Here is a 25,182-nt window from a genome sequence, read left to right as displayed (position 1 = left end):
TGTGCATTAGATTCTCTGACTGCCTTTTGCCCTCATCTACCCCAGTTCCCCTCGATCCTGTCCCACCTTTTCGGCTTCTCATTTTCTGGTGTTGTTTTGCTGGACTGTGAGTTAGCCTTTCTAAGAAGTTACACTGGCTTTTCCCCTCATATTTGGGTTAATACATTTATGTGCATTGTATACCACCCGAAGTGTTTATGCTTGTATTTATAAATGAATTCTAGCTTCCACATATGAGAGAAAATATGTGTCCTTTGTCTCTCTGACTTACTTAACATGGTTTTTTTTCCCCCAAATCCTTCCATTTCTTTACAAATGATGCATTATCATTCTTTCTAATAGATGGACAATTTAATCACTTGGTGTGTAAAGAACATATCTTAGGGGCCCTTTATGGCCTCTGGTATTAGTAGGGTTACAACTGGAAGATGCAAAATGAAGGCTGAGGAGTATGAGAACCACAGATCCGAGAAGGGAACGGAGCAGGGTATAACTGGCCTGGCCAAGTTCACAACGCTGGCCATTGCATGCAGTATAGGGTGGCCATTACCATACCTTATGAAAGACAAAAATGAGGGCACAGGGAGCTACCCCCCCCCACGTGCATGTATATCTACCATATGTATACATCTACACATACACACAAACCTCCCTGCAGACGTCATAGTCTATGTGAGGACTATCATTGTTTCCTGGGCTTGTGAACAGCCAGGACGGCTTCTAGGAGAAGACCCTGCCCTTAGTGCATCAAGTCCCTTGACCTCATGAAATGACTTACCCAGAGCTGCGCGCTGACCTGGCTCCAAGGAGATGATGCCATGCACAGAGATTGGGCGAAGGACTCCTTCTCCACCCCAGGGAGGGAGTCCAGGGGTACCCAGGTCAGACACTAGCTCTTCCAAGGGATCTTCCAATTGGCACACAGTAGCTCAGTGGTATTCATGATAGGTCAACACTGAGAGACCAGGGAAACTTGTAAACTAACCTTGATCTCTTTCCACAGCTCCAATAGTTGCCACGTTCCACAAACCAAAGCTGCTGAAGCCACAGAAGAGAGTCACCCTGGTGAGTGATGGTGCTGCGTGCTGGCGTCATCCCTCCTACCCATGACACACCCCAGGGCCCAGATAGTGCCCTCACATACCTGATGTGCAGAGATAGCACCTTCACATGCTCATTGTGCCCAGATAGCACCCTCACACACTCGCTGTGCTGAAATAGAGCCTTTACACACTGGCTGTGCCGAGATAGCACCCTCACTCACTCAGTGTGTGGAAATAGAGCCCTTATACATTCAGCTTGTATGGAAATAGCACCCTTACACACTCAGTGTGCTGAAATAGCACACACTTGGTATGTACTAAAATAGTGCCCTCGCACACAAAGTTCTTGGAACCTTGGTTCCCCAAAGTATTCTCTCTTTTTGCATCAGATTTTGGATCATTTTGTCTCCCCACTGTGCTCCCAAAGAGCCATGTAAATGGAAGCTGAGTGCTGATGGCTCACACCCAACTCCTAGCTACATAGGAGGCTGAGGTCCAGAGGCTGGCAGCTCAAGGCCAGCTCAGGCAGAAATGTCCATTGGATATCATCTCCCAAATATTTAGGGAAAACAGGGCCAGAGATCAAGTGGTAGAGTACCAGTCGAGCAAGTGAGCACAAGGCCCTGAGTTCAAACTACAACAGCAAGTCTACATGGAGTTACTTTTCATTATCAAGGCTACTTTTCAAAAACAAGAAAAACAAAAGGCCATACTCAGAAGCATAAAATAGAAAGCATACATGCTCATATTAATTTACCTGATAACTCACTGAAAGAGACCAAAGAACCCTCCAAGATGTCTGTGAAGTGTTTTTAATGTTGAAATAGCTTTGGATTTGCAGAAGAGTTATAAGGCTGGTATAGTTCCACATGTTTTTGCCCTTACCCCCCCCCACTGCTATGTAACATTTTATATAGACATGGTGTCATTATCCAAAGATATTAGCATTGGTGTATTAATGTTACCTACGTTCTGGACTGCAGCCATATTCTCCAGGTTTCCCCCTGGCTGCTGTATTTCTGGGTTCAATTCAAAATACCATGTTGTATTTCCTTATCATACTCCTTACTTTTCCCCAGCCCAGGACATCCACATCTTTTTGTCACACTGGTTTTTTTCTTGTTGTTGTTTTTGTGTCAGTCTTCAGGCTTGAACTCAGGACCTGGGTGCTGTTTCTGAACTTTTCTGCTCAAATCTAGCGCTCTACCACTTGAGCCACAGATTTACTTCCAGCTTTTTTGCTGGTTAATTGTAGATAAGAGTCTCATGGACTTTCCTTCTCAAGCTGGCATCAGACTATGATACTCAGATCTTCCTGGGTAGCTAGGATTACAGGTGTGAGCCACTAGGCCCAGCAAACACTGACACTTTAAAGAAGAATGGCCAGCTACTTACATAATGTCCCTTAGTTTGGGTTTCCTGTGGTTTTCTGATGACTGGAAATGAGGTTACAGATTTGGAGAATGGCAGCACAGTTTCCTAATGACCTTGTTGGATCCAGGCAAAGGTCCATGCAGTGGCCCCTCCTGACCCACACAGGACACTTCCTAAGGACCCCCGAGGAGACCTAAAATCATGGGTGGTACCAGACCTTACAGGGTTGGTCCCATATAAACCAGTGGTAATGTTGAATTTATTTTATTTATTTGCTCAAGGCTGGCATTCTACCATTTGAGCCACACCCACACACAAGGCATTTTGCTACTTAACTGTAAACAAGAGTTTCAGGGATTTTTCTGGCTTCGAATCTCAATCTTCAGATCTCAGCCTCCTGAGTAGCTAGGATGACAGGCATGAGCCACTGGTGCCCTGCTTAATGGTGTTGTGTTTTCAAATGAGGCACTTATTATAGGAGACAGGAAGAGAACTAATATTAAAATAAATGGTGGCAAGAAGATGCTATAACACGCAGTATTGTTTGTTTAGCCTTTTCTTCTTTTGACTGAAGTTGAACGAGGTTAAGGAGACTATGAGAAATGCAATTGGGGATTTGATTCAGGAGAGTTGCTGTGTGTCTATAATGACTATTTCACACCATGCTCAAGGTCAGGCCAGGCAGCTTCTACATGGTCACATTTCTCGTTTTTCCTTCATATTCTCCTATGTCAGAAGTCAGCCCATACCCCTAGTGCACACGCAAGGCACATGTGTATTTGTGTGTGTGTGTGTGTGTGTGTGTGTGTGTGTGTGTGAGAGAGAGAGAGAGAGAGAGAGAGAGAGAGGCAGGGGTCAAAGCTCCATCTTCCAAAGAGAAATAATGGTTAATAGTCACCTTAGGGGTGATCTGTGGAGGTTGCTCTTATTTTTCCTTGAACGTGGGCCCCTGACTTTGCATTTGTCAGTCTCTGCCTTCAAGACTTCCACTACAGCACACTAATGACAACTTTTTTGAGGGGAAACGGGAGTAGTGCTCAGGACCTTATACTTGTTAGACAGGCATTCTACCACTTGAGCCATGCCCCCAGAATTGCTTTGGTTATTTTCCCAGAGTTTTTATTTTAACTATGTTTCAGATAGGGTCTCACATGTTATCTAAGCCATAATCACAATCCTCCTATTCACATGCCCCTCCCCACCCCCCAGCATGTAGCTGTATGACAGGCATACTCCACCAGGCTCAGACTGTTGATTCAAATGAGGTCTTGCAATGTTTTTGCCCAGGCCAGGCTCAAACTATGAGTACCTGGGATTACAGGAGTGAGTCACTGTGCCTGGCCTCTAATGATCACTTTCTATTTCTCTTGGTTGATCATTCTTTATATATTACTTAGAATTCTTCTATATGGAAGAACTACTCTTTCTGTAACTATGAATCCAGTAATTCCTTGTTTTTAGTATGGATACAGAGGTGTTTAGTTGATATTTTGTAGTTTCTAATCATTGTTATTTGTGTTATTGCTAATATTGTTTAGCAGCAGGTATGAGTGCATCAGAGAAAGAGAATGGGGGAGAGAGGATTGGGGGTTCCAGGTATGCAGAAGCAGTATATTGAAGTTCTGTTCATGTAACCCAATCATAGATGGCATCATATCTAAAAATTGTAGTCAGATTCCTTCCTTCCACTCTAGTTTTGCACACAAGGACACACCCCCAGTTTATACAGAGTACTAAAGTGTCTACAATCAGCTATAGGAGAAAGTGTCAATAAACTTGGGCCAAACAACTCTGTCTCTTATCTGCAGCCTGTGAGCCCCCACATCCCCTTTATCTGTTGAGCAAAAACACATACCCATTGTGCAATTCGTGGCTACAAAATAGTCTTAAGCAGGTTATGTTTGGTCACTTATTAAAAGATTAGAACCAAAATAATTTTAAACAACAACTCCATTATAAATCATTATTGATTTATTTCTGTTTGTTTGAGTTGGCATGGGTTGGAACTCAGCCAAAGATTTTTTTTAAATTGTACAGTACTGAAGACTTTCTTAGCCTAGCATGGTGGCTCACATATGTAATTCAGCTACTTAGAAGGCAGAGTTGAAGTGATCAAGGCTGGGCAAATAAGATGACACCCTATCTCAACCAATAAAGTGGGTGTAGTAGTTTATACCTGTCATCCCAGCTACAGGGAAGGTAGTAGGAAGGAGGAGCTCAATCATATACTGGCCCTGGGGAAAAATGTGAGCCCTTGACTGGTGTCTCATACCTTTAATCCCAGGTACTAAAGAATGCTGGACTCTGAGTATCATTGGGCAAAGCAAGCCCAGGCAATTTCCTGAGACTCTTCTCTTCCATTAAAAAGCAAAAAACCAGAAGTGGAGGTGTGGTACAAATAACAGAGCATCAACTTTGAATGAAAAAGCTAAGTGGGAGAGCAAAGTCCTGAGTTCAAACCCCAAAACCAGTATTAAAAAAGGAAGGAAGGAAGGACGAAAGGAAGGAAGGAAGGAAGGAGAGAAGGAAGGAAGGAAGGAGAGAAGGAAGGAAGGAAGGAGGGAGGGAGGGAGGGAGGCAGAGAGGGAGGGAGAAAGGAAGCTATTAAAAAATAGCTACTATTATCAAACAAGGCCTTTTTTTAACCATTAGTAAACTTCAAATAGAAAAGCGAAGATGAGAAGATATAAAATAAGCTATAAATAATTCTTAATTTCACAGAAAGATCAGGACAGTTCTATGTATTTCAAAAGGATTTTTAAATGAAAGTATTCTTTTTAAAACTTTTTAAAATTGTTATTATAAAGGTGATATACAGAGGAGTAACAGTTATGTAAGTCAGGTAAAGAGTACATTTCTTTTTAGACAATGTAGTCACCCCTTCCCTCGCTTTCTCCTGGTTTTTTTCCCCTCTCTAATGAGAGTATTCTTAATAACAATTTTTAATATCAGATTTATCCTTTGGATGTTTAATATATGAAGAGTTTTTAAACAATTTTATATCCAATTCCCTAGAAACAAGTCAGCTGGGCTATCATTTTTCACTGGTAACAATCCACAGTCAAGAAATGACCTCAACTATGCCTTGGTCTGACCAGCAGTTTTAGAATAAAAAAAAGCATCACACCTAGCTAGCATCTGCAGGTTTGGTGACTATGAAGATTTATTTCACCCCAGGAGGCCAGCCTTGACCTTGGTTTCAATGTGATCAATAGTTATCTCTCTGATCGATAAGTTTTGATGGTAGCTGAAACTGAAATCAATAACTACTTGTTGACTCCTCCGGCCTCTGCGGCTAATTGAGAACCTTCAGGCATGTGTTGGCTGGGGGAGGTAGCCATTGCCTACCAAGTATTACACTTTTCACACTCAAAATCAGCAACTTAAGAGGCTGAGATAAGAGGATCACAGTTTGAGGTCAGCAGTGACAGACAGGGAAATTTGAGAGACTCTTATCTCTAGTAAATCACCAAAAAATGTAAATTGGAGCTGTGGCTAAAGTGGTAGAGTAGTAGCGTTGAGTAAAATTGCTTAAGCATAGGGTTGAGGCCCTGGGTTCATGCCCCAGGACTAGCAAAAACCAACAATAACAACAAAAAACAACCAACAACAAGAACAAAAATAGTGTTTTTTAGTTGGATCCTCGGCTTCCAAGAAAAGCTTCCCAGTCCTCATTCTAGAAGCTGACCTTTGACAAGACACTGGAAATGAGGGAACTCTTCTACAAACATCAGAACACGAGCTGAGGTGCAGCTCAGGAGCCAGAACTCATGCTCAGTTGCTTCAGGTTCTGAGCTCTAACCCTACCACTGCAAGAAAAGAAAAATTCACAATACTCTAGAGGCAGATTTTCCTTTCAATCTGGATCCCTCGAAGTCTTCAGGGGTCTCCAATATCCTCACCTCAGTTAACCATTCTGCAGCTCCCATCTTGGGAGCCTAGCAAGCTAATTTACCCACTTCTAGAAAATGCTGTCTGTGCCATCTTGTTTCAAAAGAGACAGAGAGCACATTTGATTTATTTTTATGACACGAGGCCAACCTATTGATTGAGAAGCCGAGTAGAGAGAAAACACAGTTTAAAGGGAAACGAGCAACAAGAAGTTCCATTGTGTTCAGAGGTGAAGAACCAGGTAGATAGCAGCATTCTAAAATTACTGAAAAGTACAGCAATCCTTGCTAGTCGGGAGGCTGAACGCTGAGGAGCAGGCTTTTGAGGCTTGTGCTTTGAAGCCAACCTGGGCTTGGAGTCTGTGAGACTTCACACACACACACACACACACACACACACACACACGCATGCACGCATGCACACATGCACACACACTAAATCAAGCATCTCATTCAGGTTTCAGTGGACTTTGATACTTGCCTCCTTAACTGTGGTCTGTGCCAGTCCAACCATTTGCAGAACTCCTCTAAGTTCTGTCACTACGCTGACGGGGTCAGACCATCCCTGTCTTGGAGGGAAAAATGAGTTCTTGTGTGGAAGAGACTGAAGACAGAAGGCTCCGGAACACTGCAGGTTTTACCACCACAGGTTTCCTGGGGGCTGGGGAGTTCTCTTGTAGTCTTAGTCTCTCAGCATTGCTCCCTAGAGATTCTCCTAAATACAACTCCAACCGTACCATTTCCCTGCCTAAGATGCTGCAATGACTCCCCCTTGGCTCCGGGATGAAGCATTGCTTCCTGCGAAGGGAAGGCTCATATCATGTTTCTACTCCCTCCCTTCCCCAAGATCCTCCATCCTACTGAGACCCCTGTGATCCCCGATCCATCACCCGGGGTCTCACCCCTGTCCTTCATCCTCCCCAAGAGCTGCCTCCAGCTCCGGGAGGCAGGGAGGCTTGCTCATCATCCTTGTTTTTTGAGGAGCTGTCCTGTACTTCCTAAACTCCAGTTCACCTGTATGTCTAACCTTTGTGGCATCAGTACTGGAAAGGTTGGCCCTGTTCTTGGAGATGAGTGATGTCTTCTTCCTTTACCCTGTTACTTCCTTTTCTCCAGCTGTGTCTCTGGCCCCTCTTCCTCATTAGGGTCCCTGCTCGGTCTCCAGGGCTTGAACTCATTCCCTAGGAAGGTCAGTCCATCAGCTCCTGAACTACCTGGGGCCTTTGAGCCCGTTCCAGACCAGCTCTGTGACTGCTCACCACACACTCCCACATTCCCAAGATCCCTCAGCTCCACCCTGGCAACACTGGACTCATTGCCGCCCTCTCCACTTGCTTCCCCTGTCCCCACGACATGAGTGGCAGTTTCAGCTAGAAGTAAGGTACCTTCCTCTCAGCTCCATGATGACAGGAGCTGTTCTGTACCTTCTCAGCTGCTGGGTGTGAGCAGGAGTGTCCTGCTCCCTCACCTTGCTGCCAGAGCTGGTCATATGGCTGATTCTGAAAACCTCTTACTACCTGGATCAGGTCCTTTGCCTATTCTTAAATCATTTATTTATTTATTGCTTTTGAATAGTATTTATACTGAGCATACTGCAGCACATGCATCAGGTTCTTTGTCTATATGGTCTCCCAAAATAACTCTGCGGACACAGAGGAAGAAGTAAGGCCACAAAGATTTATCGAAGAAGATAAACAGAGCTCCTGTTAAACTGGAAGGGTCCCAAGAGAGGACACCACCTAGGGTGCATGGTGCAGGGTTAATAAGGAGTCTCTAGGAGCGAGCTACATGACTTGAGATCATTGTAAAATTATCTGTAAGAATTTCTATTTGAGTCCCTGCTTTTACTTTTTTTTGGATATAGAGACCCAGAAATGGGTTTGCTAAATTCTATGATAAATCTTTTTTTAAAATTTTGATAGCCCATATAATTTTACATGTCCCTTTTACAGCATTGTACATTTCTATTTACACTACTTTTACAATTTCACTAATAATGTAGAAGAGTTTCCATAGTTTTCCTCCCTTCCCTCTTTTCCTTTCTCCTTCTTTCCCTCACCCCCTTCTTTTTTCTTCCCTCCTTGCCATCTTCTTCCTTCCCTCGATCCTTCCTTCCCTTCCCTCCCTTCCTCCTTTCCTTCCATCCTCCTTCTTCCCCTTCTCCCTCTCCCCCATTCTTTTTGACAGCAGCCATCCTAAATGGTGTAAAGAGATAGTTCATTACAGTTTTTTTGTCCCCTAATGATTAATAGCGTTGAATATCTTTTATGTTCTTGTGGGCCTATATTTTTAAAGAAATGTCTGATCAAGTCCTTTGTCCCTTTTTAGCCATTTCTGTTGCTGTTGTTGTTATCTTGTTAGAGTTCTTTGAATGTTTGGAGTACAGGTTGTCTTTTCAAGGCTGTTGGTTGTGTCCTTTGATGCCCTGAGGGTGTAGATTTGCCTGGGAGCTGGCTTCGATACCAGTGGGGGCCTGCTCTCCTCAGCCATCCCAGCATCCCCAAAAGGTCACTGGGACTCGCCAAGTCACTTCAATGTGTGCACCAAGTATGTGCATGCTGCGTGCGGGCTCTGTGGCTGGTGCTCTCAGTCTTTCCTGACTCTGGTGTGGCGTGGCTGCGCCAGCATGATCTGGGAGGTGGGAATAAAATCCCAGGCCCTAACTCAGACCCATGGATGCAGAACCTCTGATTTATCAAAATCCCCAGTGAATCTGGTGGGCTTTCAAGTCTGAGAAGTGTGGCTCTGCATCACTTCCCGGCTGGCTAAGAGGCCTGATTGGGTGGAGACTGTCAGGCCGCAGAGTCACCATCCTGCACCTCTGTGGGGAACTCTGTTTAACATTGTTGTAAGGTAGTCCAATCTCCCGAGAGAAAGGGATGAGGAGGAAATCAGCTCTGAGTATTCTGAAGGCTGTGGCGCCTCTCCATCACCTCTTCCAGCTGTTTAGTCAGCTCCATCCACACCCATATGGCCTTATTTCCCAACATCCCAGGCTCCTGCACAGGCAGAGAATTCTGATGGGCTGCTGTGATCTTCCCCTGGGATTCTGCCAAGTTTGAGCCAACTTTCCTCCTCTTGTGGACTGCGGAGATCAGAATGTTAAAAATGGATGGGAAGGCAGCGGTGCGTTCTATCACAGCCCAACTTGTCCTGGCTGGATTCGAACCCATGGAATGGTCAGTTGGAGCTGAGATACCATACCCTGTCCTGTTTGCCTGTTGTTGGAAGTAATTCCTTCCCAGTCCTGTCTTACCACCCAGCATACACTGTCAGGGCTGAAGGAGTTTTCCTCTGAATTGTAGCAGCAAAGGGCGCCAAGTCTCCTTAGACACAATAGTGATAGAAATTCGGAGAGGATTTTAATAATCATCTAAACCCTAGTCAAATTACTTCCAGAGGACATGCCTTTCAGGTTTCTTGAAGGATGTTTATAATAAGCCAGAGGATTTCTCTTGTTGTCACTAATGTGTTCGAACTGGTTTCAGTGAAATTTTACATGAGGAAAAAAAAAGGATATATTAACCTGCATAAAATATGTTCATAATCTCGATTTAAAATTAAAAAAGAAGGGGAAAAGAAATCCACAACCACATGCACAATATATCGCCCCCAAGTCAAAGCCTTCCTTGGGAAAAAATACAAGAACTTCGCTTGTCACATGTGAGCAACCATTTTCACAGAGATAAAAATTCTGGGTTCCCCTCGGTATACTTGCTCATCCCATTATTGTCACGGGGAGTTATGTATGTCTGCTGGAGAGAGAGGAATCAATGCCGGGGCTATGAAGGGGAGAAGAGTGAGGAGGGAAAAACAGAATTCATTTGGTTTCATGGGTTTCTGTCAGACCAGAGGGAATGGGCCCTGGGGCTTCTGGAAACCGGAAGTAATGGAGATGCTGTGAAAATGCTGGGATCTGTTCACTGGCTCAGCGCAGCTGTTCCTACACATGCTGCACAACTCGCGTGCAGGACCCTCTGTCAGACACCCACGAGGTCCAACTCCAGTGTCAGAGGCCAGCAGTAAGCCAACTGAAACCCTTGGTTTCGCTGGACTAAATGAAGGCTTTATGACTGAGTAGCATTTAAGAACCTGTTAAGAACCCTGCCTTTAAGCCAGGCACTGGTGGCTCACACCTGTAATCCTAGCTACTCAGGAGGCTGAGATTTGAGGATCATGGTTCAGAACCATCCCAGGCAGGAAAGTCTGTGAGACTCTTATCTCCAATAAACCACTAGAAAACTAGAAGTAGTGCTGTGGCTCAATTGGTAGAGTACTTGCCTTGAGCGGAAGAGTGCAGGGACAGAGCCCAAGCCCAGAGTTCAAGCCCCACGACGGACCCCCCACACACACAAAAATAAAAGAACTTTGCATTTAAAGCCAGGCCCTGGTGGCTCATGCCTATAATCCTAGCTATTCAGGAGACTGAGATGTAAGAATCAAGGTTTGAAGCCAGCTGTGTGGCAGGAAAGTTGTCTGAGAGACTCATCTCCAATTAACTACCAAAAAGCTTGAAGTGCAGCTATAGTTCAAATGGTAATATCCCAGCCTTGAGCAAAAGAGCTCAGGATCAATGCCTGGACCCCCAAGTTCAAGCCCCAGTACCAATAGACACACACACACACACATACACACACACACACACACACACACACACAATTTCATTTTGAGAGACAGTAAGAATCCTACTATAGAAATGCCCAAACTGGAGGAGACCCGGCTTTGTAGCTGGAGCAGGAAGCAAGCAATGACCTCAGGACTGTGGGGTATATCAGTGACATCACTGACTCTTCAGAATGCTTTTGTGTGCAAGTTGCCAAGGGGAGGAGGACATGTGTCTGACAGTATCTGACAGGTGGATTGCAACTCGAAGCCTGCTCAGGCAGAAAAGTCTTTGAAACTTCATCTCCAAGTAGCTGGCAAAATATAGGACTAAGGTGTGGCTCAAGTGGTAGGAGAAAGCCAAGCCAGAGGGCAAGGCCTTGAGTCCAAACCTTGGGCTGCAGGCTGGTTCAGGCAGGAGGGAGACCAGAGGCTTTGGTTCTGTGGACCGTATCTCCCCCCCCCCGCCCCCAACTCGGCAAGGCCTGTCCCAATGCCTCTGCACCCAGCCCCTCCCCAAGGAGCAGAACTCGCCTTCCATCTCAGCCTGGCTGATTCACTGTCTTTATTGGACACTTCATTTCTGGGATCATTGCACTGCTGGGAAATTTTTTTTCAAAGTTTTTTGCTCTATTTTATTTTTGTAATCTCATGAAACAATATCATTTCTGCTCACATTTAAGTTTTTTTTTAAGGCTTGTTTCATTATAAGCCTCAGTTTTGAACACAGAGTACTTTGGAGTTGTTATTAAAAGACTTTTCCAATCTCAAATGGAAAATACTAGAAATGAAGTGCCATTTTTGGAAAGGAAGGGAAAAAATGCCTCCACATATCTCAAAACATACAAGCTTAAGGCACCCACAGTATCAGAAAGAAAATGTCTTTGTGCAATGGTCGTGCACAACAAACCAGTGCAATTCAGGGATTATTTGCCCTTGCCACATTAAATTGTAATTTTTACAAAGGAAATTTATAAATTGTCAGTGAGCAAGTGTGATGCCCAAAAGGCAGTAAGACGCAGCCTCATGGGTGTATGATAAGAATGCACATGGAAACATGAAGCACAGCGGGACACTGGTAGCTCACACCTGTAATCTAGCCACTCAGGAAGCTGGGACCTGATGGATCACAGAGAAGTCTTTGAGACTTCCTCTCCAAGTAACCAGCAAAATACAGGATTGGCTCAAGTGGTAGAGGATCAGCCATGAGCAAGAAAGCCAAGCGAGAGTGCAAGGCCCGGAGTCCACACTCCAATATGGACACAAATGCACAAAAAGAAAAATGGACCAAGATGCCCACCGTCCACATTGCATACAATGTAATTAAACAAATGAACAGACATGCTTAATTCTCTTTTAGATTTGTTCTTAATTCTTGGCCCTGCCCTGAGCAACTTGGCCATGACTGGACACTGTGGTGATGGGGAAGATGGGGATGATAAGGGTTGGGGTGATGGCAGTGAGGAGCATGATGGCAGTGATGATGGCTATGATAATCATGGTGGTAATGACTTGATTTTTGCTTTTTGTTTTATATCAGTCGTAGGGCTTGAACTCTGGGCCTGGGCACTGTCCCTCAGCTCTACCACTTGAGCCACAACGCCACTTCTGGTTTTCTGAGTGGTTTATTGGAGCTAGTAGTCTCTCCTGCCTGGGCTGGCTTTGAACCATGATCCTTAAATCTCAGCCTCCTGAGCAGTGAGGATTTCAGGCGTGAGCTACTGGTGCCTGGCCTGCTGGTATTGTTTTTAGTAGTGGCAGTGGTGATGGTGGTAGTGGTGGTAATGGTGGTAATGGTTTTAATGGTGGTGGAGTTGATGGTGGGGTGGTGATAAGGTGTTGATAGTGAGGGTAATGGTGGGGATGACTGTAATAATGATGATGGTTTTATAGGAGATGATGATGATGATGATGACAGTGATGATAGTGATGATGGTGATGATGGTGATGGGGTGGTGATGGTGATGGTTTTGTAGGTAGGGATGATGGTGGTGATAATGATGACATGCAGACACAGCCCCCATGCTTACCTCTTGTCTCCACATCACACATGGGATGTGGGAAACGACACGTCCTCTCCTGGAGCTGTGGCAGAGCCACAAGCTTGGCCACACCCCTGCAGTTCCCCTGGGGGCCTTGGGCTCCGCCCCTTATCCAGAGGTCTAAATCGTAGCTCCCAGGGTCCTGTCCTAACCTCACTGCCCAGATGGGGAGACGATGAAGGTTCTCAGGGCAGCCCAGCGACTCAGACCCTCCACGAGTTAAGATGAAGCATGGAATTCCTTCATCCGTGGGGGGACGCTGGCCCCAGAGAGCTGCCTCCCGCCTGCCTGGCACTGCCTGCAAGGTGTTAACACGCCCATCAGTGAGCACCACACGGCACAGCTTTTGTTCTTCTTCGTGGACAGCCAGTGACTGGCCATTGGATAGGGCCACAGCGGACCCTTCACAGAGCTGTCTGTGAGAGTCGGGCCGCACGGTAACACCGGTGCTGCCACTCAGTAGCTCTTGGCTCAAGCACAGAATCTGTGCCTTCCTTCCTGCAGGAGCACACTGAACTTGGCAGCAGTAACTGATGTGGCCTTGTGGTTGCACTAAGAGAACATTAGATACGAGTGTCGCTGCCTAGTGGAGAAGAGAGAAGGCAGCCATGGCTGATACCACACGTATCAAGGGAATGTGTTCAAGAGCATTTGGGCTGGTTAAGAGAGCCAGGGAGGAATGGCACATGAATATAAAGTCCTGAAAAAGCCAGGCATCGGTGGCTCACGCCTCTCATCCTCGCTACTCCGGAGGCTGAGATCTGAGGGTTGCAATTCAAAGCCAGCCCCGGCAGGAAAGTCTGTGAGACTCTGATTTCCAAAGAGAGAAAAAAGGAAAGGAAGGAAGGAAGGGAGAGAGAGGAAGACATGGAGCTATGGCTTAAGTGGTAGAACACTAATCTTAAGCAAAAAAGCTCAGGGACAACATCCAGGTCCCGAGTTCAAGCCCCAGGACAGGTGCATGCACGCACATGTGCATGTGCACGCACACACACACACACACACATACAGAGTCCTAATAAAGCAAGGGAGCAAAGCGCATTGTGGCATGGGGAATGAACCTTCCAGGCAGACAGCACAGTGTGAGCAACGGTCCTGTGGCCATCTCTGGGTGGAATGCTGACCAGCTGCATCCAAGAGTCGCAGCCACCAGTGCACCTGGAGGCCTGGCGGCGAGGCCAGCATGGAGAACAAGCTAAGGCCAGGGAGCCTGGCTGCAGCCGCGCGGGACCACGCACATTCGCCATCCTGACATTCCTGTAGGGCCTCGAGCTTTACTCTGAACGTGATGAGAAGCCATTTGGGAATCTGTAGGGCAGTCAGCGGCATGGTTTGACTTCACATTTTGAAGGGTTATTTGCCTTGCTACTAAAATTAAATCTGATGGGCACTGGTGGCTCACACCTATCATCTTAGCTACTCAGGAGGCTGAGATCTGCGGATCTGGCTTGAAGTCAGCCCGGATCTCCAATTAACCACCAGAAAAACTGGAAATGGAGCTGTGGCTCCAGGGAGATATTGCCAACCTTGAGCAAAAAATGCCAAGAGCAAGAGACCCCCGAGTTCAAGCCCCTGTACTAGCACTAATGAGTGAAAGTACAAATACTTCAAAGGAATCAATTAATAAACCAATATTTGTTCATAATCTATTATAAAAACAATAGCATAGTAATAATAATTGAGCCATCATACCACATTTATTGTCTGCCTACCATGTACTTCTCTACATATGTTTCATACATTAGTGCATTAAATACTGTAGGAGAAGAACTGTTAATGAGTTGAGGAAATACAAGCACAGAGAGGCTAAGCACCTTGCCCCCAGGTCACACAGCTCATCAACAGCTGTCTTTAGGGCTCCAAGAACACATAATTTTTTCCTCACCACTGGACAGATTCTGTACAACCCAACTCAGAAAACACAGATTCTCAGAGTGCATCCTCTTTCATGGAAGCAGACATCCAAATGTGTTCCTTTGGCTGTCTGAAGAAATGCATCCTCTCACATGGTACTGCTGGTGGAAATACTCATGGCGAGCAAGTGATGCATTCGTCCACAGTCCTCCAGGAGGAGGAAGTGAATGACCCCCATGGACCGCAGAGTGGCTACAGAGTGGTCAGCAAGAGAAGCCTCGTGTAGCAGATTGACACCAACCATTATCTATCATCATGTTTCTTCTTGTAAAACACACACTGGTGAAATGGGGAGGCATGCATTTATCTGGTGAGTTACAAACCTTGAACGAGTCAGCTTGAGCTATAGCCTGTCCAGGCTTCTAGGGGCAGCCATGTGCCTGTCCTGAGAGCAGCAAGCCAGGGCACATGGCTTGTGATGCACTGGATTCACTCTGGGTGTGTCCTCCGCTCAACACCCTGGGAACTCGCTGGACTCAAGATGGTGATATGAATTGGCCCTGCTCAACAATTCTCAGCAACGGGCCAATCAAACCTTCAGATTACAGCCTCTGTCTCTGAGGCCAGTTTTCTGAGGTCTAGATTATCTCTCTTCTATATTCCTAGAACACATTGGACCAAGGGTCCAAAATCACACAGAGGCTGGTAGTGCAGGTGGGAATCCAGCTGGAAAGCATCCCCAGGCTTCACCCAGCCAAAGGAGCAGAGTAACAAGAGGCACTGGGTGGCCCACTAAGTGCCCAGGCCCCTTGTGTCTCTGGACACCTAGCTGGGGTTGTGAAGACATGCCGCAGTCAACAGTCAGAGATGCGCGCTGCATCGGAGAGTGTGGCTGAATTCCAGCCCCGGCCTCCGCCTGCCGCCACCTCTGAGGTCCGCTGAGACCCTCTGGTTCCAGCAGCCTCAGTGATGTTTGCTTTAAGCAGATTCTGCCTCTAGAGCCTGCAGTCCTCGTGGGCCAATGCCACATACTTCGAGAATAGACTTGTGCAATGCTCCAGTGGTATCTTTAGGAAATGCCCTGGGTGTGTTCAGTTTGCCCTCATCCATCATGCAGTTACATTCTTCACCTAACCAGAAGACAGGTCCAAACAGGGACTACCCCTGTTGGAATGTGGTCACCCCCATCCCCAGCCGGGGCAAAGGAAAGCCCCATCCACACTGCCCCTGCTGCCATCTTAGATGCCAGGTGCCTCGGGAATGGGGAGGCAGAGGCTGTGGCGAGAAGCTCGGGGCACTTGAATTCCAGTGAGAGTCTCCCTTCCCCTGCCCTCCACGGCAGCCCCACGCGTGTCTGCCTTTGCAAAGCCTTGGGTGCTGTGGTCTCAGCTCCTCTGGATGCCTCTGCTGTCCGCAGAGTGGTGTGAGCCCACTTCCAAATGCCATGTCGTTTGTGCCCATGAGTTTCATTGACAAAGTGTTCCCCACGAGGAAACTTATGAGCTCAGAATTTAGACTCTTACTCTTTTGGTGCTGGTCCTGGGGCTTGAACTAAGGGCCTAGGCACTGTCCTCAAGGCTTCTTTGCCCAAGGCTAGTGATCTACTATTTACGCCATAGCTCCTCTTCCTACTTCTTTGGGGGTGGGGAGGGTGGTGATGAAGATTAGAGTCTTCCAGACTCTCCTGCCTGGGCTGGCTTTTTTGCAATCCTCAGATCTCAGCCTTCTGAGTAGCTGGGATTATAGGTTGAGCCACCAGCACCCAGCAGAACTCAGACTTCTTAGCAACTAGCCACCTGGTTACCTAGAATGATGTTCCAGCCTGTTCAGGTTGGTTTGCTCACCTGAGAAGGGGATATAGCTATTGAGCTCACCTCCTACCCTATGGGGCCAAGGTAAGGAGGGTACCGGGTGGCAAGATGCAGTTCATGTGTTCTGATTCTTCCTGAGGAGCAGTTCCCAGCCACCTCGCTGAGCTATCTTCCAAAGATGCCTCCTCAGCCTGTCCTAAATCCCACATTTCACACTTCCCTCCGGGGAAGATCTGTCAAGGTTGATTCTTTACTTCTATTTAATATGTGAGTCAGAGAGATTCATTTATTCATTTATTTTGTGCCAGTCCTGAGGCTTGAACTCAGGCCCACACTCTCCTTAGGCTGGTACTCTACCATTTAAGCCACACCGTATCTTTTGGATTTATGCTAGTTATTTGGAGATTAAGAGTATCTCGGATTTGTCAGCCAGAACTGACTTTGAGATCTTCAGATCTCAGCCTCTTGACTAGTTAAGGATTATAAGCTTGAGTCACTGGCCCCCGGCAATAAGATATTTATATATGAAAGAGGATGCCAGTTAGCAGACCTTAGGAACTCAAATAAGTCAAATTCATCTCCAAGGTGTGCTATGACAGCAAAACCGACATGGACCATGCTGACTTTTCTTCCCTGAGTTTGGTCCTAGGGAGACCCATGAAGCCTCTCTCAAGGAGGAGCACCCCCTGTTTACGGTGGAGCACCCAGCGGCCATGGCTCTGTGTGTGTGTGTGTGCAAGAGGTATTTTTCAGGGAGACTTTGTTACTTCCCTGTTGGATAAAAGATGAGCACTTCCTTTAAAAGGAGACGAGGAAGTGTGCCCCCTGATACTTCTCAGCCTCTCCCAAGCAAACAGATTCCTAACAGTGCAAATTCTGCAGACCTGCAGCCCATATGTCAGGGTGATGTCAGCATAAACATCCCCATCCTGTACACTGATTGGTGGCATTTCCCCAGTTGTACTTTTGACACTGGGCAACTGGTAGACGCTCCATTGCATTGTGTGTGTGTGTGTGTGTGTGTGTGTGTGTGTGTGTGTGTGTCTGTGTGTCTGTGTGTGTGTGTGTACGCCAGTCTCAGGACTTGAACTCTTGGGTGCTGTTCTTGAGCGTTTTAGCTCAAGGCTAACCCTCTTAACACTTGAGCTACAGCTATACTTCCGGATTTTGGGTGGCTAATTGGAGATAAGAGTCTCCGACTTTCATGCCTAGGCTAATTCTGAACCACGACCCTCAGATCTCAGCCTTCTGAGTAGCGAGGGTTACAAACGTGAGCCACCAGTGCCCGGCTCCATTGCACTTTTTTTTTGTTTTCTTTCATTCCTGCCTACTGAACTTCACTTATGCAACAGTAATCTGTAGGAGAATGGATTGTTTTGCAGGAGTCTGGGGAAGAGAATGCTCATGCTCTTTCCTGCTGGTCTCAGTGGTAACATGTAGCTAGACTCCCGGAAACAACACCCACAGAATGAAATCCTCAGAAACTGCTCATTAGGAGTTGGAAGTGTTCATGTTTCCAAGAGACATGGAACTTCTGCATCCCTAAGGAGTTGCTTTCTCTGGTGTCAGCAAACTCTCGTCATTCCTTCCCCTGGATGTATTTTCTATAATCATCACCCTGAACTAGAGGAAAGAAAGGCTTAAATTAGAGGCAAGAAATGCAGGCTGAGCTGGTGTCTGGGGGGTTGCAGCCCTGCCTTTTGGTGGGGACAGAAGCGTGGGGAAAGCCAGGTTGACGATCTGAAACTCTGAAACTCACAGTATTTGGTCATTCCTGGAGTCCACAGGCTAGACTCCTGGACGCATTCAGGACCTGGGTGATGTGATAATCCCCCCTCACTCTTCTGGAGGTGGGAAAAGCTCTGCTATGGAGAACTTCACCCCATTGTACAGCCATTAGTACTGCATGAGTTTAGGACTGACTGGAGCATTCCAGCACAGGAAAGAATGATTATGCCTCTGAGTATTAAGACACTATTCCTAGAATGACTAAGAGAGAAATGAGTGGTGGAAAGGATGCAGAGCCACTGAAATACTAACGCTTTGCTGTGAGAATCAAGTGCTCCCTTCTCAACAAATAATTGGGAAGTTCCCTAGGAAGCTGAACATCCACTTGCACTATGACCCAGCAATTTCACTCCAGAGCATATGCAATAGAGGAGTGAAAATGTCACACAAAACCTATGCAACTGTGTTGATAATAACCTGATCCATAACCACCCACATTTGAAATAACCCACTTGTTATTTGGCAAGGGAAACAGTTCACTAACAGTGGCATGCAGAATGCCCTGGAATACTAAACAGCAATGAAAAGGAGCAGATGTTATTTCTATACACAACAATCTTGACAAATGTTCATGGAATCATACTGTGTGGAAAAAGGCAGTTCCCAGAGTTATATGATATATACATATATCTACATATATATATATATATATATATTACTTCTTTTAGGTGACATTGTCTAAGAGACAGCATCATAATGTAGAAAATAAATGCACAGCTACAAAAGATTAGCGTGGGGAGAAGGGTAGAGAGGGCAGAGCGAAGGGTGGTAGTATCTCTGGGAGGTGTCTGGGGTTAGAGGAACCGATTCATGTGCCAAACTTCACAGTGCTTACTTTAACAATCTTGAATAACTTTTAAACTCTTTTGTTGGCTACTGAGCAACATGGCAGGAAGTCTGAGTAGAATGGATCACAGGGCTGAGTGTGCACAGGCGTGGCCCACACCGTGCATGCGTGGCTCCTGTGTGTGAACATCCTGCAGGAGAAGGGAACGGCACAACTCAGAGAACGCAGCTCAAGCCCAGGCTTGGAAATGCTTTGTGTGTGCCAGTACTGGACTTGAGTTCAGGGCCTCGTGCTCTTGCTTAGCTTGTTTGCTCAAGGCTAAGGCTCTACCACTGGAGCCAGAGCTCCACTTCCAGATTTTTGCTTGCTAATTGGAGATAAAAGTCTCACAGACTTTCCTGCCTGGGTTGGCTTTGAACCTTGATCCTCAGACCTCGGCATCCTGAGCTGCTAGGATTACATTTTTTTTTAGAAATAATTATATATTATAAATCTTTACTTATCAGCAGTTACTTACAAACATATTTGCTATAAGTAATAATTATAAGTATTTGGATTATTTAATAAGTAATATATAATTGCATGTACTTTATTGCTAATTACATATTATTTAAAAGTGATCACGTATTATTTACAAATAATTATTTATCCTCATATAATTAATTATAATTGTTTATAAGTAACTATTATGGTAGTTGCTTATAATTATTTATAAATAGTTACATATCAATTATATGTATAATATGTATTAATATAATATAATGTTAATATAATTTTATTTATAATTAAAATTACATAATAACTGCATAAATAGATAACAATTTAGCATAATACGTCTTCATCCCTCAGCCATTAAACCATTCTGTGATAGTGGTGAGAGCGTGAGAGAGAGCAGCAGACAGGCCGAGCACAGAGCGAGTCTCGGCTGTGAGCGCGTTAGTGGAGATGGTGGTTCATGGAGGTTGCCAGAGGCCTGGCTGGCTCAGGGGAACAAGGGCCGCCTTGTGCATGGGGCAGGCGGGACACCCATCAGTTTGAGTAGAAGCCTGAGCTCCCTCACCTGGTGGGGGCAGGGGACCAGGTAGCGTGCTCTGCACCCCAGGTCTGACCCTGGCCCTCGCAACCATCCCTGGATATCCACAGTACATAGTACCTTTCCCTGGCCATTGCAGCCAACAGCTGGTGCTGTTCAGGGGACGTCTCAGACAGTCCCAGCCACACACCAGAAAGGCCCTTGAGGTGAGAGTCAAGGGACATCTGCTTGCTGGGGACCTGTGAGTCCTGTGGCCCCGTGCCCACCCTTTTTTTTTTTAATTTAATTTTATTTTATTTGTGAACATACTGTACAGAGGAGTTACAATTACATGGGCAGGATAATGCGTACATTTCTTACCAAGCATTGCAGCCTCCTCCTTTGTTTACCCTTCACCTCCCTTCCCAGCCTCCCCCCTCCCCCCAATCCCAATCCTTCCCCTTCCCCCCCCCCCCCCCCCCCCGCACCGACGTTGTAAAGCTCGTTTTGGACATGACAACTTGTACTTCTCATTGTTGCAACAGGTCCACCTGTATCCTTAAACAACTGGTTTTTCCCCATCTCCTCCACAAGTTATACTGACATCAAATATAGTGAAAGCAGGGGTTATACTGTGGGGGAGGGACATACAAAGCAACAAAGAGATAATCTTATAAATGCGTTAGAAACACATGCATGAAAGAAAAAAACATTAAAATACACATCTAACGGTTCATTTTCCTGATATCACATTATCTGACCTTTTCCGCTTGATTCATACATATACTAGATATTACAAATAAGGGAAACCATGGGACCTATGTTTCTTTGCCATGCCCACCCTTTTAACACCACATCCAGAGCCCGCAGTGCTTCCTGCCCTCGGGGCCATGTCCCCTTTATCTGCAGGAGGACTGCAGGGGGCTGCGATTGCTGAGAGCTCCCTAGAGACCCAGTGCCACCACCTCCTCCTGCTGGCCCCTTGGGTACTGCCTGGAGGCTGAGTCCCCAAACCTTGGTCTATGTTATATATTTTATTTTATCTCAAAATCTATTAGCATTCATTGTCTTTTAGAACAAGGCAGATCAGACTATCTGAGCATAGGGTAGGGTCCCTATAGGTACCTACAGCACCTTTGTATTGATGTTTTTAGGTGTTACCTGAATAGACAGATGACCTTAGCCCTAACTTGCATTCTACACAATGTCTCCGGGGACAGGTGAACGGGGAGTACATTTGAATGCTCAGCCGCCAAAATCTGGAGACCATGAGTGCCCCCGCATGAGCCTGGGAGTTCATGGAGCCCAGAGATCAGGATGCACTGTGTGTCCCTCTCCCACCAAACTGAACATTTGGGTTCTGTGTTTGCTTCTTGGTACTCCGAGATCCTATGACCTTGTTTAATTATTCTTCATCAGAAAAAAACAAGAGACCTTGCTCGGGAAGGTCTGAGCATGCAGAGGTAGCAGGGTCTCCTCCTGGAGCCAAGGAGCCCTGTTTTACAGAACTTCCCATCTTCTTCACCATACCTCAGCCCAGGATGGAAGAAAGGAAAGAGGAGGAGGGGGGGGTAGGAAAAGGTAGAGAAGGAGGAAAAGGAGAAGGTAAAAGGGAGGAGGAGGAAGAGGAAAAAGAAGTAGAAAAGGAGGAGGAGGAGGAAAAAGAACAAGAAGTGGTCATTTAAAAAGTTCAACACAGGCCCTGAGTTCAAACCTCAGAACCAGCAAAAAAAAAAAGAAAAGGAAGAGCAAAGCAGAAGCAGCTGAGCAGCTGTAGAGCTGCAGGAAAGCAGGAGCCCAGGGATTGGATAAAATGTCCTGCTGTCATTGAGATGCCTGTTCACCAGAGCCCTCCTGTGCTCAGTTGTGAAACTGAGGCTGATCCGCGGTTCTTCCCCCTCTTGGATTCGGAGGCTGGCTTGCCTGGGTGTGGGTGACTCAATGGCTCATGACTCAGACAGAGATGACTTGCTTGGGTCTCTGTTGCTGCCTGAGCCTGGCTTCCTGTTCACGCTGGAGCCAAGTACCCTCTGACCAGTTGGGATGGAAACACTGGAGTGTCGGCTGTCCTCTACCTAAAAGCTGATGCTGGGCATGGCTGGCCAGTTCTGCAGCTCGACTTGTTCTAACACAGGTTCAAGCGCAGGTTGTGGAGGGCAGGGCAGTCAGAGGGCGGGCAGCATGTGTTGGGAGGGGCGTGATTGTGTGAGAGAGTCCTAGGGCCTCTCCTCTCCAGCCTCGTTCCTCACCAATAAAAGCATCAGGTCCTCTCCATCCCTTCTGTCAGGTGACTCACACCTGTCATCCTAGCTACTCAGGTGCCTAAGGTCTGAGGATCACAGTGTGAAGCCAGCCCAGGCAGGAAAGTCCATGAGACTCTTATCTCTAACCAGCAAAAGGCAAGAAGCAGAGCTGTTGCACAAGTGGTAGACTGCTAGTGTTGAGCAACCAAAGCTAAAGGGAAGCACCCAGGCCCTGAGCTCAAGCCCTAGGACTGGCACACGTGTGCGCATACACACACACACACACACACACACACACACACACACACACACACGCACCTTGGCTTAGAGCTAAGTTTCATTTGTTTACTGGGGATCGCAGGTGAATTCACTCAGCTAAAACATAGATGAGGCCTACAGCAGGTCCCCCTCCCTGACTCTGCCCACTCCCTGGGAAGCCACCTCCTCCATAAACATTACTCATTGCCCTGGATCCTGTCTATTCTCTACTCTTACCTAGACTTAGAGATATGCCAAAAGAGGTTGGGGGGGGCTAAGCTACTTCTCAGGTGCACCCCAGCTACCTAATAAACATCAACCCAAAGAAGGGGGCAACATAGAAACTGATAAGAAATATACTGGCCAATAGAAATTGATTTCCAGGTTCTTTCAAGATGCCCAGGACTGGTAGCATTCATTCCGGGGCTGCAAACCGCATGCACTTCCCAATCCTGCACGTCCTGCCCGCTGTCTCTATCAAATTACTATATTCCAGAAATATGCATAAGGGAATTGATTACACACATTTTTATAGTGGGTTGTTGTTTGTAGCAGCAATTGAAGTACCTTTTCCGCTTATGAAAGTACTAATTGTATTTGTTTTTATTGCTTTGCTAGATGCAATTATTTATTTAGTGTGCTTTGGCGTTATTCAATTATGTGTACTATAGGAACATCATAAAAATGTATGAAAACAACACAGAAGCCCAGGCTGGTGACCTGTATTGAGAAAACGTGTTATTTTTCATATCCAAACCTAATGAAATAACTTAAGAATAAATAGATAATCTACACTACAAAACAATGCAATTTCAAGGCAAATGCAATAAAAAAAACACCTGGACAATATGATTTCATAAATCTTGGTTCTAAAATTTACATGAGTTGGGTTTTGAGTGTTCATTGGAAGACACGGGGCATTTCTAAATGGAAGCATTATAACGTGAAATGTGATGAAACCCAAAGCAAGACTGTAAACAGGGTTTTATGGGCAAGTAAGATATGAACAACCAGGAAGCCAAGTAAAGATGTGTGTGTGTGTGTGTGTGTGTGTGTGTGTGTGTGTGAAAACTCAAGCAGAGACTCTCAAAAATGGTGAGACAATTCATGCAGGCTGCTTAGTTGTATCTTGTCAGGAGCCTCACCTGATGTGATCAAGATGGCATTCTCTCTTCTACGTTGACACTAATGAATACATTCACATTTTGTAGCCAGGCAGCAGTAACTCACACATGTAATCCTAGCCTCTCAGGAGGCTGGCATCTGGGGATCACAGTTTGAAGCCATCCCCAGCAGTGAGATCTAACCTTACTTTATTTGGGGTTCCATATATGCTTTAAAACTTTTTGGGCTGGGCTCTAGTGGCTCATGCCTATAATCCGAGCTACTCAAGAGGCTGACATCAGAGAATCTTGCTTCAAAGCCAGCCTGAGCAAGAAAATCTGTGAGACTCTTATCTCTAATTAACTACCAAAAAGCTGTAGGGAGCGCTGTGGCTCAAGTGGTAGAGCACTAGCCTGGAGCAGTGCCTAGGCCCTGTGTTCATGACCCAGGACTAGCACTAAACCCCACCCTCCCCCCCAAAAACCCAGAATGTTGGTTCATTTGTTTCCCTTTAAGCCCCCCAAATGCGGTGAAAACACACACGTGTGATGAATAGACATGTGATATCACAATTAGAACTGTGTTGTTGTCTCCACAGCCAAAGATTGCTGAAGAAAACCTGACCTACGCGGAGCTCGAGCTGGTCAAACCACACCAGATGCCTAAAGGCGTGCCCACCAGCACCGTGTATGCACAGATCCTCTTTGAGGAGAACAAGCTGTAGCTCCGCCCCCAGTTATTTATGAAGCCCCAGAAACAAAGCCCCTATTTTTGTATTTTCACTCGTGCCTTCTGTGCAGTGGGGAGCCCCTTCCCGGCTGCATTTCAGTGCCTTCCAAGAGGTACGAGGCTGCTTCCCCGCGGAAGAGGGGTCCCAGCCCTTGGACAAACCTCTCACGACGTGCAGGCCCTAGGCTGACCCTCGGGTCCAAGAACTCTGCTCCGAGAGCACCGGAGGACTTTGCTGAGCCATCTTCTTCACCCTCTTGTCTTCTTTCCCTGGGTTTTAATTGGTTCAAATCTTTTTTTTTAAAAAAAAAAAAACCTTCATTTTCTACCCTTTCTGTATCTGTGGCACCCAGTCCTTAGATTATAGCTGCAGCAAGTGCCATTAGAGGCAGAGGGTAAGATGGCACACACCGTTTTCCAAGGTGCAGATGACACTGCCTGGACACCAAGAATACAGGAAACCATGACGGCAGCCGCACGTGATGATATCTGTTGCTTTAAACAGATGCACCAACCCTGGTAACATTGAGAGCCGGAGTGTGACAGACCTGAGGTCTCTCCCCAGGAACCCTGGTGCCTCTCTCCTCACTCATCATTCTCTGAAGTTCCAGATCCAGAAGGCACCATTCCAAAGCCCTGGCCTTG

The 25,182-nt window shown here is 46.2% G+C and overlaps 1 protein-coding gene across 1 annotated transcript in view; it reads left to right on the top strand.

Annotated features, from left to right (window-relative positions):
- Positions 1-24,835, top strand: part of Vstm4 (V-set and transmembrane domain containing 4) — an 86,824-nt gene extending 61,989 nt beyond the window's left edge. Inside the window, exons 7-8 of the mRNA XM_013033722.1 lie at positions 1,004-1,065; positions 24,407-24,835. Coding sequence (XP_012889176.1) covers positions 1,004-1,065; positions 24,407-24,532 — 188 coding nt within the window. The 3' untranslated portion in view covers positions 24,533-24,835. The remainder of the gene's footprint in view (positions 1-1,003; positions 1,066-24,406) is intronic.
- The last annotated feature ends 347 nt before the right edge of the window (positions 24,836-25,182 follow it).

Source organism: Dipodomys ordii, unplaced genomic scaffold (assembly GCF_000151885.1).
Source record: "Dipodomys ordii isolate 6190 unplaced genomic scaffold, Dord_2.0 Scaffold176, whole genome shotgun sequence".
In the NCBI taxonomy this organism is placed as follows: Eukaryota; Metazoa; Chordata; class Mammalia; order Rodentia; family Heteromyidae; genus Dipodomys; species Dipodomys ordii.
This window is presented reverse-complemented; position numbering and strand designations above follow the sequence as displayed.